General features: G+C 42.8%; 1 protein-coding gene across 3 annotated transcripts in view; it reads left to right on the plus strand.

The window, feature by feature from the left end:
- Window positions 1-14,920, plus strand: part of abi3b (ABI family, member 3b) — a 28,061-nt gene extending 13,141 nt beyond the window's left edge. The window contains exons 2-7 of one of the 3 annotated variants that reach the window (XM_065007960.1): window positions 4,722-4,813; window positions 4,919-4,974; window positions 12,960-13,127; window positions 13,333-13,512; window positions 13,783-13,928; window positions 14,116-14,920. In XM_065007960.1, the coding sequence (XP_064864032.1) occupies window positions 4,722-4,813; window positions 4,919-4,974; window positions 12,960-13,127; window positions 13,333-13,512; window positions 13,783-13,928; window positions 14,116-14,701 (1,228 nt within the window). In that variant the 3' untranslated portion in view covers window positions 14,702-14,920. Of the gene's footprint in view, window positions 1-4,721; window positions 4,814-4,889; window positions 4,979-12,959; window positions 13,128-13,332; window positions 13,513-13,782; window positions 13,929-14,115 lie in introns of those variants that run through there. The other 2 variants (XM_029629331.2, XM_065007961.1) reach the window with 2 other exon arrangements.
- The last annotated feature ends 243 nt before the right edge of the window (window positions 14,921-15,163 follow it).

Here is a 15,163-nt window from a genome sequence, read left to right on the forward strand (position 1 = left end):
ATAAATGTTTTTTCTTCATCATTCTACACACAATACCCCATAATGACAAAGTGAAAAAAGTTTTTTTGAAATGTTTGCAAATGTATTAAAGACAAAACACAGAAATACCTTGTTTACATAAGTATTCAGACCCTTGAGACTCGAAATTGAGATCAGGTGCATCCTGTTTCCATTGATCATCCTTGAGATGTTTCTACAACTTGACTGAAGTCCACCTGTGGTAAATTCAATTGATTGGAAAGGCACACACCTGTCTATATAAGATCCCACAGTTGAAGGGGCATGTCAGAGCAAACACCAAGCCATGAGGTTGAAGGAATTGCCTGTAGAGCTCCAAAGCAGGAATGTGTTGAGGCATAGACCTTGGGAAGGGTACCAAAACATTTCAGCAATATTGAAGGTTCCCAACGAACAGTGGCCTCCATCATTCTTAAATGGAATAAGTTTGGAACCACCAAGACTCTTTTTAGAGCTGGCCGCCTGGCCATACTGAGCAATCTGGGGAGAATGGCCTTGGTCAGGGAGGTAACCAAAAACCTGATGGTCACTCTGACAGAGCTCCAGAGTTCCTCTGTGGAGGTGGCTTCCGTCTGGCCACTCTACCATAAAGGCCTGATTGGTGGAGTGCTGCAGCGATGGTTGTCCTTCTGGATGGTTCTCCCATCTCCACAGAGGAACTCTGGAGCTCTGCCGGAGTGACCATCGGATTCTTAATCACCTCCCTGACCAAAGCCAATCGCCCCCAATTGCTGAGTTTGGCCCAAGCAGCCAGCTCTAGGAAGACTATCTAGGGGATTCCAAACTTCTTCCATTTAAGAATGATGGAGGCCACTGTGTTCTTGGGGACCTTCAATGCTGCAGAAATGTTTTGCTACCCTTCCCAAGGTCAGTTCCTCAACACAATTCTGTCTCTGAGCTCTACGGACAATTCCTTCGACCTCATGGCTTGGTTTTTGCACTGACATGCACCGTCAACTGTGGGACCTTAAATAGACAGGTGTGTACCTTTCCAAATCATGTCCAATCAATTGAATGTACCACAGGTGGACTCCGATCAAGTTGTCAAAACATCTCAAGGATGATAAAAGGAAACAGGATGCACCTGAGTTCAATTTCAAGTCACATAGCAAAGGGTCTAAATACTTTTACATGATTAATTTCTTAATAAATGGTTAAACCTATTTCTACGTGGTGTTTATTTTCTGAAACCAGCTACTCTTTCTGGGGTCTAGCTAAATGAAGGCAGTTATTTACAATTAACAACATATTACATTTCACAACAGATTTCACAGCACATTGTGTTCCCTCAGGCCACTACTCAGATGTTATCATGTGTATGTTTTCCTGTGTCTATGCCCGTGTGTGTGTGTGTGTGTTTCTTCACAGTCCCAGCTGTTCCATAAGGTGTATTTTCATATTTTTTGTATTTATTTAATTTTACTGCTGGCATGAGTTACTTGATGTGGAATAGAGTTTAGTCCAGGCTCTATGAAGTATTGTGTACCTCCCATAGTCTGTTCTGGATTTGGGGACTGTGGAGAGACCTCTGGTGGCATGTCTTGTGGAGTATGCATGGGTGTCTGGGCTGTGTGCTAGTAGTTTAAGCAGACAGCTTGGTGCATTCAACATGGCAATACTTCCCACAAATACAAGTAGGGAAGAAGTCAATTTCTCCTCTACTTTGAGCCAGGATAGATTGACATGTATATTATGAATGTTAACTCTCTGTGTACATTTAAGGGCCAGCCGTGCTGCCCTGATCTGAGACAATTGTAATATTCCTAAATCCCTCTGTGACACCTGATCACACGACTTGACAGTTGTCCAAGTGCGACAAAACTGAGGACCTGCCTGTAGGATCTGCCATGTTCATAGCGTTCTTAAGAAGGTAGAGCAGCACTTTATTATGGACAGACCTCATCCCATCTTAGCTACTGTTGCATCAATTTGTTTTGACCATGATAGTTTACAATCCAGGTTTAATCCAAACAGTCAGGTTCTGTTTGAGGGATTGGTATACATATATGTAGCTTACCGCTCTCACTGCTTGAATGCAATTGTATGTATTGATGCTTTTGCTTGGACCCTGAAGGAGCAGAGCCTATATCACAAGACTTGAATTATTCATTTGTTGATAAATGGTTCAACATTTCTATGTGGTGTTTCCTTTCTGAAGTATTGTAAGATGACACGTGTCTGCAACTAGTCAGCCTCAACCACCTTTAGATTTTTCTTGAAGGTAGGGTTACTTTGAAAAATGTATTGTTATAGCATGAACATTTGCAAACCCCCTGCACTTGGGAAACACAACTCCCTGCAGGACTTTCACTGCACCAAATACCCTAGGTACAGACTCCTAATTATCCTAACACCTCTGAAGACTCTAACCAAGTCCATGCCAGTCGGAAGAACTTAAGTGTTTAATCTCTGAACCCTCAAAAGTTGGTTTCTCCACCTGTTGGATAAGGTGAACCATGAGGTGTTAACACAACACTCGGTGGAGACTAGAGATCCTGACTGCCAATGTGTCCAGCCTGAGACATGCCATTAAGTTATCCTGACACTCACACCTCACAATTGTTACATCCCGCCCCCCTCACCTCTCCCTTTCTCACAGCCCCAATCAATGAGAGAAGAAATAGACAAGATGATGGTGTACACATTGTTGGATTACTTCAAGGAGCGAAAAATATATATTTTAATAACAAAGCATTTTCTACATTCAAACTGACCCCTGCAAATGGACAAGGACATTTTATGAGACTCCTGTTTATCTGTACTACACCTAACCTGTAACTACACCTAACCTGTAACTACCAATATAATGGATACCAATTCATGATATTTGCACACCTATTTCATGTAACGTATTTCAGAATGCTAAGAACCATCATACAACAACAACCAACACTGATTTCTTAGTTGGACTTGGTACCTGGTTAAATAAAGGTGAAATAAAATATACAGAGGGTACCGGTACAGAGTCACCAGTTAGTCGAGGTAATTGAGGTAATATGTATATGTAGGTAGAGTTACTAAAGTGACTATGCATAGATAAAAACAGAGAGCAGCAGTGGAAATGCAAATACTCTGAGTAGCCATTTTATTAGATGTTCAGGAGTCTTATGGCTTGGGGGTAGAAGCTGTTTAGAAGCCTCTTGGACCACTGGTGTTGATGTCAGCCATGACCAACCTTTCAAAGCACTTCATGGCTACAGACGGGAGTGCTGCGGGTTGGTAGTCATTTAGGCAGGTTACCTTAGTGTTCTTGGGCACAGGGACTATGGTGTTCTGCTGAAAACATGTTGGTATTACAGACTCGGAAAGGGAGAGGTTGAAAATGTCAGCGAAGACACTTGCCAGCTGGTCAGCGCACCCTGCGGCCTTGTGAATATTAACCTGTTTAAAAGTCTTACTCACATCGGCTGCGGAGAGCGTGATCACACAGTCGTCCAGTGCAGCCTGTGCTCTCATGCATGTTTCAGTGTTATTTGCCTCGAGCGAGCATAGAAGTTGTTTAGCTCGTCTGATAGGCACGTGTCACTGGGCCGCTCTCGGCCGTGCTACTTCCCTTTGTAGTCTGTAATGGTTTGCAAGCCCTGACACATTCGACGTGCGATGGAGCCAGTGTAGTACCATTCGATCTTAGTCCTGTATTGACGCTTTCCTGTTTGTCGGAGGGCGTAGTGAGATTTCTTATAAGATTCCAGGTTAGAGTCCCGCTCCTTGAAAGCGGCAGCTCGAGCCTTTAGCTCAGTGTGGATGTTGCCTGTAGTCCATGGCTTCTGGTTGGGGTATGTACGTACAGTCATTGTGGGGACGACATCATAGATGCACTTATTGATGAAGCCAATGACTGATGTGGTGTACTCCTCAATGCCATCGGAAGAATCCTGGAACATATTCCAGTCTTTCCTAGCAAAACAGTCCTGTAGCTTAGCTTCTGCTTCATCTGACCACTTTTTTATTGACCGAGTCACTGGTGCTTCCTGCTTTAATTTTTGCTTGTAAGCGGGAATCAGGAGGATAGAATTATGGTCAGTTTTGCCAAATGGAGGGCAAGGGAGAGCTTTGTACGCATCTCTGTGTGGAGTAAAGGTGGTCTAGAGTTTTTTTTCCCATCTGGTTGCACATTTAACATGCTGATAGAAATTTGGTAAAACAGATTTGTTTCCCTGCATTAAAGTGTCCGGTCACTAGGAGCGCCGCCTCTGGATTTCCTGTTTGCTTATGGTGGAATATAGCTCATTGAGTGCGGTCATAGTGCCAGATTCGGTTGGTGGTGGTATGTAAGACAGCAACGAAAAATACAGGTAGATAGTGTGGTCTACAGCTTATCATGAGATACTCTACCTCAGGCGAGCAAAACCTTGAGACTTCCTTAGACATCGTGCACCAGCTATTGTTTACAAATATACATAGTCCGCCACCCCTTGTCTTACCAGACGTTGCTGTTCTATCCTGCCGATACAGCGTATAACCAGCCAGCTGTATGTTGATAATGTTGTCATTCAGCCACGACTTTGTGAAGCATAAGATATTACAGTTTTTAATGTCCCGTTGGTAGTTTAATCTTCCTCGTAGCTCGTCAATTTTATTTTCCAATGATTGCATGTTAGCTAGTAGAACGGAAGGCGGTGGGGGTTTATTCAATTGCCTATGAATTCTCAGAAGGCAGCCTGACCTCCGCCCTCTTTTTCTTCTCTTCACGCAAATGACAGAAATTTGGGCCTGTTCCCGGGAAAGCAATATGTCCTTCACATTGGGCTCGTCGGACTCGTTAAAGGAAAAAAACATCTTCTGCTAGTTCGTGGTGAGTAATCGCTGTTCTAATGTCCAAAAGTTATTTTCGGTCATAATGACAGAGCGATATTCACATGACAACACAGCCACAAAGTCGGAACAACTTTGACAACAGATGCCGCTCCATCAGGAGAAATCAAGAGGCGAATATCACAGCCAATCACAACACTGGTGGGTAAGTAATACTGTGAAACGTTCATTCCACTATTACTGCAGATATATTATGGACATTTTCTTAAATTGCAATTCCAATGTGTAGCACCTTGAAACTCAACATGGGAAAACAGCCATTTCTTTTTTTTTTGTAAGGGTACACACCCCAAGCTGATCAACAACAGTTCTTTTTTACTAAACTGAGTGGAGAAAAATAAGCCTTGAGGTCTTGAGAAGTCAGCACTGTAAATTTGAGGCTGATAATCCCAACCAGTTCACCCCTGATACAAGCCAGTATTGGGCATCCATCCATGTCCTCAGACGTCGGGAGATGACGTGGAAACCGGTCACTAGGGGCAACAGTAAGCGTTGTTACCTTTAAGTAGGTTTCAACGTGGGGTAGGGGATGAGAGAGTTAACACCTAAACTTAACCTTAAACATGTTATGTTTGCAATCATTTTGAAATTTGACATTTGAAAAACATGGATGAACGTCTAATTCTGGATAATCCATCAGAATTGGATCTAAAGTCAATGTTACTGGGGACAAAAAAAGTGTCCTGGGCCAATAGTGTCAGACAGCAAGCTGGCTGTAATGATAGTGTCTGACTACTACCGTCCATGCAAGGCAACCCCAGTCAATCCTCCCTCCAGACTCAGGACTATAATTGAATTGAGAAGCTGTAATGGAACTCTGTGAAGCGTGACGAAGCCGTGATAGCCCTGGGCATCCAATCACTACAAATAAAAGAGGCATAGGCTTATTGGATATGGATTGTGTGTGTGTGTGTGTGTGTGTGTGTGTGTGTGTGGTGGGGGGGTCTGAGAACCCAGTGTACATGGTTCACTCATCGACTCTGTTGTGGATTGTGTATTGTTTCTCTGCCCATATTGTGAGGCTATAGCAGGGATTGGAGTAAACAGAGATGTTGTCACTGTGTTATCGACTCTGTTGTGGATTGTGTCTTGTTTCTCTGCCCATATTGTGAGGCTATAGCAGGGATTGGAGTAAACAGAGATGTTGTCACTGTGTTATCGACTCTGTTGTGGATTGTGTCTTGTTTCTCTGCCCATATTGTGAGGCTATAGCAGGGATTGGAGTAAACAGAGATGTTGTCACTGTGTTTATGTCGCCGTCCCCTACACTCTTTTCAATCCATTCGCTATCTTCATTGTTCCGGTGGATTGTGATCACACAATACCATGGTGCACACAACGTTGAAATCATTTTCTGACAGTGTCATCTTAGAAAACATCCAAATACCATCGTTGTCTTTTGGTATGGTTATAGTATAGTAGTACCGTAGATGACAGACGTCACGACTCCGTCCGAAGGTGGCTCCCCTTCCCGTTCGGTTGGCGCTCGGCGGTCGTCGTCGTCGCCGGCCTACTAGCTGCCACTGATTCTTTTCTCCCCCTCCTTCTGTGTTTATTGATTACACCTGTTTTGAGTTGGTTGTAATTAGTTGGGCTTTATTAGTCAGCCGGCCCGCCCGTTTCTTTGTGCGGGATTGATTATTTTACCCCTGGTGTTTGTTACAGACGAACGTGTTTGTGTATGATCGTATATAGTGCTGGATTGTTTTCGTTCCCCGTGTCTGGGGCATTTTGGTTTTGAGCACCCAGTGTTTAGTGGGGTGGCCGTGGTTCACCGTGTGTACATTAAAAGAGCACTATATTGAACTCTGTTTTCCCTGCGCCTGACTTGATACCCAGTACGTTACAATAGAAAATAGAAGTGCAACTCACTTCAATAAGGGTACTGTGATCAATTCCTTAACGGAAGTTTCAGGCTCCCTGGCCCTCATCATAAAATAATTACCAAATGTGTTGAGGAAGTTTAATGTCTTGTGAATATTTTGTGATGCACTTTGTTTGCATTTAAGGTTTAACCCAAATAAATGCCCATGGATGGCTGAATTTAGATGGAATGTACATGACGTATAGGTTCTATAATGACTATTCCCAATGAGTAATATTATATCCTAGCCTCTTGGCTGTAGAAGAAACACATGCATGGGACACTGCTGTGAAACAGATTCTGGAGAAAAAATAATTGGTTGCCTTGTGGTGGCTATGGGGTTCACTCAACATAGCAGTGTCTGGGTACTATTTAACTTCACATTCGACTCGATATAAGCCGAACAATTTTTGTCAAATCAAATGTGAAACTGCACCTTATTCACAAGCCAAGAGATGATCTTACCATAACACGTGGAACCTTCCGGAACACACAGAACCACTGTATGCGATCTTAAAAGCAATCTTTCGTAACATAGCAGCTAGAAAGTGCTTCGTCATAGCAAAGTAATCAGTGTTCAGCATAATCATAAAACAGGGCATTAACGGTTCCAAAAGGCCCTTCTGCACTCATCAAGCTCAGAGAGCTACTGATGTAATGACTGGAGGTCAATGGGAACACAGTGAGAGGAACATTGAAGAGAGCAACCTTGAGGTCTCACTTCATTCTCTATGGTGCATCGGTGCGGCCTCTCTATAGACTGTCCCCGGCATAACAACAAGGGCTTGGTGTTATAATGAGTGTTTAAGCATTCATATTTCATTCATCATTCACAATATTAATAATTGCTTCATTTATTCTAAATGTAGTCAGTGTTATCGTATTGTAACAAGCTCTCTGTGGGTATCCATTGGCAGGGCTTATTAAACGAAGCAGAAGAACAAACACTTGCTATGAAGTAACAGACATTAGTCAATGTCAGACTGTGGGGAAGAACGCTTAGTGCTGCACAAAACACTCCATTAGGAAGAAACGGGAGTATTCCTATACAAATGAATGCATCCTCAGGGAGATGCTGCACAGTATGCAGCAAAGTATAGTTTCACTGCTTAATGTTGAACAAGGACAGGACTCTGACACTTTTTTTGTATCTACCTCTCAATAGTCTGTCAAGAGTGTACCTACAGAATAAGAAACCTATAATATTTGTATGCAAATCAATTGTAATTCTCTTTGAACAAGGATCGGAGACTTCATTATTATTGTTCACAATTCTTCTCAGCGACTATTATTGTTCACAATTCTTCTCAGCGACAACACCATTCAATGAGCTAAGCAATCTGTAGTTCATTTCATCGCCAACAGATGTACACTGAGTATACCAAACATTAGGAACACCTTCCTAATATTGAGTTGTAGCCCCCTCCTTTCGCCCTCAGTACAGCTTCAATTCGTCAGGGCATGGACTCTACAAGGTGCCGAAAGCATTCCACAGGAATGCTGGCCTATGTTGACTCCAATGCTTCCAACTGTTTTGTCAAGTTTGGCTGGATGTCCTTTGGGTGTCTTGATACACACGGGAAACTGTTGAACGTGGAAAAACCGAGCAGCGTTGCAGTACTTGACACCTACTACCATACCCTGTTCAAAGGCACTTCATTCACCCTCTGACTGGCACACATACATACACAATCCATGTCTCAATTGTCTCAAGGCTTAAAAATCCTTCTTTAACCTGTCTCCTCCCATTCATCGACACTGATCGAAATGGATTTAACAAGTGACATTTATAAGGGATCCTAGCTTTCACTTGGATTCACCTGATCAGTCTATGGCATGGAAATAGTTACATTTTTGTATACTCAGTGTATATGAGTAGGGCAGTGGCGGTCACAAAATTCCGCCAGCCGGTGATTGTCAAGCAAATAACTGTCGGTCTCATGGTATTTGACCGTTAATTAACATAAACACATTTAGCATCTCCTCGCTTCCAAACATAGCCTACAAGCCACTGATGCAGACCTTTGTAACATATTTTTTGCGAAGGCTGTACACATTTCATCAGTCTCTCATTCACAATTTGACAAGCACTTGATAATGCCTCGGATTTGTGTGGCTGCAATGCACCCTAAAAAAAATCCATGCCTTTTGCGGATTTCTGCGTTGTGCCCTTCTTCCTGAGTACACCGCTCACTCACATGGCTCTCCATCACACGATCGGGTCTTTCTAACAGGCTACAAGTGAAGACAGACACATCGGGGACGCAACAGCGCTCGCCCTTATCTAATTACGAGGTGCATATTGAAGATATTGGAAGAACTGTCCACATGTATTTTTCATCAGCCAACAAGAGTAGGCCTAACAAACAGCAAAAGCACTAGCCTATGTCAATCTACTATCCCCCATAGTACAAAAGTTGACCTATTCTGTGCGAGAAATAAATATTCCTAACAATAGTCTGGGACAGTTGTGGGATGCGATAGATCCCAAATTAATACAACCACTAGCATAAAAAACCCATGGATTTAAAAAAAAAAAATGTTACCCCTTTTTTCTCCCCAATTTCATAGGTAGTTACAGTCTTGTCTCATAGCTGCAACTCCGGACTCAGGAGAGGCGAAGCTCGAGAGCCGTGCGTCCTCCGAAACACAACCCAACCAAGCTGCACTGCTTCTTGACACAATGCCTGCTTAACCCAGAAACCAGCCACACCAATGTGTCAGAGGAAACGCTGTACACCTGGCTACCGTGTCAGCGTGCACTGCGCCCGGGCCCGCCACAGAAGTCGCTAGAGAGATGGGACAAGGACATCCCTGCCGGCCAAACCCTCCCCTAACCCGGACGACACTGAACCAATTGTGCGCCTCCCCATGTGTCTCCCGGTCACGGCCAGCTGCGACAGAGCCTGGATTTGAACCAGGACCTCTAGTGGTACACTGCGATGCAGTGCCTTAGACCACTGCGCCCCTCGGAGGCTCTAAAAAACATTTTTACGCAATGTGGCTGGCACAACAGATCAGAACATTTAGCTTAAAATATTGATAAACAATTAGGCTATTTCTTCACGTTATAAGCGCAGCAATGCACACACGGCGTAGGCTATAAGCGCGAATGTTCCATTAGCGGGAAAACACCATTATCAAAAGTGACTGCAAATGTGATTATGCATGTAATGCTTTTATTATAAAGGTGCATTTTTATGGTGAAAATGATCTGCCCCAAATTTGAAACTCTGCTTATGTATGTCCGGTTCTAATATAATGTGCTTAATTTTAAGAAGTTATTTGGCCACTTTAGTTAGATACAAACCTTATCAAAACATATAGGCCTATGGGCTAGCCTACATGAGGTGTCGACTATGATTCACAAGTGATAAGCTAATATTGTCACCCATCAGACTAATTCTCGATTTAATCTTGTCTTTACGTATACTAAATAATATATGTGTGAATTTATTTTGATTTAGAATGGACCATTATCATGCACATATCTCGATAGCGAATGGTAGGCTATACTCATGTGCTTAATATTAGGAAAGTTGATAAATAAATATAGTAGGCCTAGCCTATAGAAAGCTGATGGGATCCTCCTCTTTTTAATAGAGGCCATCATTCTGTTTTCTCGCTCAGTTGTATAGCCATATAAATGTTGCGCAACATGAGCTCCTGGGCTCCCATTAAGTGTTTGATTTTCGATCACATTGGCATTGATGTCAGAGTGATTAGAGGGACAATAGAGTGCTGAATACCAGGCAGTTAGCAATTTTGGTAGGCTGCTAATGACCATCAGCAGCATCACCATAACTAAACGGTCACATGGAATTTGACTGGATTCATGACTCGTCACCGCCGGTGTGGCGATAATATGGTCAGCCCTCTATATGAGCCATAAACAATGTGATTAACCTTGGCTTGATAACAGACGTACACTATCATATCATTTTCTATCCTAAACAAAAGGTAGAAATATAAAAGATAAGTCAAGGAGACGTGAGGTTACCTTCAAACACGAGTTCATGTAAGCTCTGTAGCTACCCCTATACAATATCTAACAGTGAAAATACTGAATAGAGAAAGAAAGGTGCAGACTTAAATCAATAAAAATATTGTGGTGGTTGAGACTGACTATTTTCAATTATCTGGATTTAAAAAAAATATATAGTCTCATCTTACAATCAATCAACCAATCAATCAATTTCAAGGTAATTCAAATTGCAACAAGTCTTTTGTTGGACAAAATGCTTCAATCTCATGTATGCATTGGCCTATCTCAGAGGAAACAGCTATGGCTTTACATTTTTTAAATGTACAAGAAGCCTGACGCACCGCACTTTTGTTCAAAATGGCTTTCGACACATTATCAGGTATTTTTTTATTGGCTTATTGATAAGCAATCATAGCAGGATCAGAACATTATCAGGGACATTGTACATGGGCGGACTGGGCTAAAAATGGGCCAGCTCATCTGGCATATACCCAAAAATGCCAGATGGCCAGTCCGCCCCTAGACATTGATACATGGCAGCACTTCACTGATTGATTGACTTCATTAATGTGGATCAAAGGCTGTATAGTCTTTACAATCTTCGCGGCAGGCTTGTTTGTTAGGAGCATATCAATGATCATGGCAAGAAGGAAAGTAACTTGCAATGCAGCAAATATACAGGAGGAAGCTCCCTTTATGGATGCATACGTTTTTAAATTAAAAAACATAGATTTGACATATTATCATAATTTGATGCCATTATGGAGATAGAGTAGGGTATTGATTTCGATGGATATATAGATAGAGGTAGCCACATAGCCCAGACAGATAGGTAGGTAGGTAGGTAGGTAGGTAGGTAGGTAGCTAATGAGAAGGGACCTATTTGAACTGCTGAGGCCATAGTAGAAAATGCATTATAAGACTGACCTCTAGTGGAGGTTCAGTAGAGAAGGATATAGCTTTATCCTGTTAATGTATTTATGGACTTTGCACATTTCCTTTCATTTGGGGTCTTTGAAATAAAGACTATGTTAGAAAAATAACCAAAAAGGCGAGCCTAAGCAATGTTATTTAAATAAATGAAATCGATATTTGGGTGCTGACATTAAAAACGTAGGCCTATAAATTAAATAATTTCACTGTATAAAATTGTGATTATTCAAGTAGCCTAGCTTTAGGCTACCTTATTAGATGATTATCAGCCGTGCTAAATCGTATGGTTGTTTTTTAAGTTTAGCCTGTAATATTAACACCGTAGCCTAGTTGGAGTCAAAACTCATACCTTGCGGTTGTTCCGCATTCCACAGAAACTCCTTGCAGCAGCATGCCTCGCCTGTCACTTCACCTGGAGTGTATTCATAGTCAGATTCCGTTGCAAAACGTTTGGTCTATTGCAAAACGTTTTGCAACAGAAACCGTTTAGGGTTTCTCTAGGAACCAAAGTGAACCAAACAGAGCAAACTGAACGAACCGGGGAGGAACCTACCTGTATTTGTCTATTAGAAACTATCGTTTTCGTTGCCAAACGTTTTCCGTTTGGAGTAAACGGTTTCCGTTAGAAACAGTTTTGCAAAACTTCTAACTTTTTTCAACGGAATCGGAGTAATGAATGCACCCAGATAGTCTAGCTCGCTGGCGGGACGCTTTCGTTCGTCCTCCTCGACTATTGATATAAGAACACACCCACAGAGTTTGACACACCTTTACTTTGTAGTTAACTTCTGCACATTCTTTCCGGACCGAACAAAGTCTAAAATGACGGAGCAAACGAAGTGTTCAGAACTTGCTACCCAAATATTAATAGAGGCTCCTGCGTCGAGAAAGGCGCTTATTGACAACTATAACAACCTTCACAAAGTGGCCGATTACTGTGAAAACAATTATTTAGGCCTACAGGTGAGTATTTTTTGACAATGATAACAGAATTAACCAACTGAATTATTGTAATAGGCTTAGTCTATTTATTTGTTTATTGAATATATTTGTTGGAAATTGTGAATGACTTTTACTTGCTTGCTGTGCTCTTTCTCTTTCTGTCTTTGAAACAAAAACGGTACGATGCCTTCTTTATAACGTAGTTGTAAAACATTTGACATTTTAATGTAAAGCCTTAGGCCTACCCATTTTGAGGGAACATTGAAGCATATAAAAGGGCAAGTTGTGCACTCTTCTGTTTATCATAGTATTCTGATTGTGTCGAAAAGTATACGAACACTGTAAGAAGTTTTGCTATATCATACCTTTGCCGAGAAAATAATGCTTGAAACATGATTAAAGGATGAGGACACATGGAAGGGTTTGGAGGAGACCAAGGCTTTGACCACTCAGGCTTTGGCCAGTGTGGCCTACCAGATCAACAGCCTAGCCACTTCTGTCCTGAGACTGCTGGACACCCAGGCCATGCAGCTGAAAGACATGGAGAACTCCCTCAACCTCCTCTCTCTGGTGAGAAACACTGTCGCTTTATCCGTCAGTTAGCTCATGAGGCTTCACTACAGTACGGGGCTTTTGCTCAATAGATGAAGTACAGTACAGTAGTGCGTCCCACATGGCACCCTATTCCATATATAGTGCACTACCTCACTATATAGGTAACAGGGTGTCATTTGGGACCTAAACTCAGTGTTGTAATACCTGTGCTATCTCCCAGGCTGTAGCTATCCATCAGGAGAAGGTGTCTCGGAGAGAGATGGGAATTTTCACCACAGTAACGAAGTTGGCTTGCGCCAAATTAATGAGCCCTCCCAAAGCTGGCCGGGAGCTCGAGGGTTGCTACATCAGAAGACCCATGTCCTTCACCGGACTTGACACACTGGGCCACAGCTTTAACGTGAGGACAGCTGGGAGAATGTTTCGCTTTATGGATACATTTTATCCCATTAGGCTTAGCATTGTTTTTCTGTAATATGATATTGATCGACTGTCCACAGATAATAAACCGCAGTCTACATTATTGTAATTACAATTACTAGCACTTAGTTACTTATTAGCACCTACTTACTTTGTAATTCAATCCCGCCAGAGCAATGCTATTGGGCCATCTAGACTTTAGAGCAGTGATATGTTTGTGGTGTTTTTCTCAATTTATTGTCTTCCCCAGCTCAATGAGTTGCAGCCTCGGAAAAGAACAGGGACCACAGAGAGCGTGCAGAGTACAGGGAGCTGTGGCCCTGTGGAGTGTCCCGTTGCTCCTGCTACCCAGCCTGGGGCACCCTCCTCAGCCAGCGTCAATAAGGATCTCTATAGGTAAGCACAGCGCTAGTTAGGGTGGTGAGTGGTGATGGGATAGGACCAGTTAGCATACTGTAGTAAAACTCATCATGAAATTGTGCCCTTAAAACCAGTACCATCTGTTAGTATTACATGGCTTTAACTGTCTCAAAGATAAAGTGATACATCCATTGAATGGAACCTTCTCATTCTACCCTCCCAGGTCCAATCTTGGCATTAATGTGGCCCTACCATCGGTGCCCACCTTGCCAGTCTCCTCAAACCTCATCCAAAACTGCCCACAACCCCCTCCTGGATCCACGTTTGACTCCAACATCCCACCTCCTCCTCCTCCCCCACCTGGCTCCATGGGCACTGGTCTTCCTCCTCCTACACCCTCCATGACCTCATCGAATAACCTCCCTCCTCCCCCTCCTCCTACACCGAATGCATCCCCTAATGTTCCCTCTCCGCCACCCCCTCCTCCACCTCCTGCCAGCGCATCAAATAGCTTCCCTCCTCCTCCTGGTTCAATGGGTAATGCTCCACCTCCTCCGCCTCCTCCCAGCTCATCAAATAGCTTCGCCCCTCCACCTCCTCCTCCTCCACCTGGTTCAATGGGTAATAATCCTCATCCTCCACCTCCTCCCAGCTCATCAAATAGCTTCCCCCCTGCTCCTCCTCCTCCTCCTCCACCTGGTTCAATGGGTAATGCTCCTCCTCCTCCACCACCTCCTCCTCCTCTCCCTGGTACCTCCACTAAGGTGCCCCCACCTCCTCCACCACCCTCACCTCCTCCGCTTCCATAACTTATATTGTTACGTGTCTTCTCTATCTACCTTCTGCTATGTAGGGATTACATGATAACATGGCACAGCAATGAATTGAACTGAATATGGTATGTAACCTGAATACAGTGTGTGATCATGATTGAGTTTTTATGAATATGTATAAAACAAATTAGATTTATTTCAATTTGCAAGTATATTGATGACAGGATTCTGCATTAAAGGAAGTTTTTAAATCTATATTTTGCTATGTTGTGTTTTGCAGAAACTACCTCTATGTCCACCAGTGTTATGTTATGGTTCTCCGTTCAGTTATACAGTTATTCAGCCATTCAATTATACAGTTATTCCATTGTACAGTTATTCAGTTATATACTTACTCTATTATGCATTTGACAACGCCATACCACTACGAAGACCGTACAACACAAACAGATCTGGGAACAGGCTACTATAGCCTACATATATCTCACAAAATCCCTC

Source organism: Oncorhynchus nerka, linkage group LG23 (genome assembly GCF_034236695.1).
Source record: "Oncorhynchus nerka isolate Pitt River linkage group LG23, Oner_Uvic_2.0, whole genome shotgun sequence".
Lineage (NCBI taxonomy): Eukaryota > Metazoa > Chordata > Actinopteri > Salmoniformes > Salmonidae > Oncorhynchus > Oncorhynchus nerka.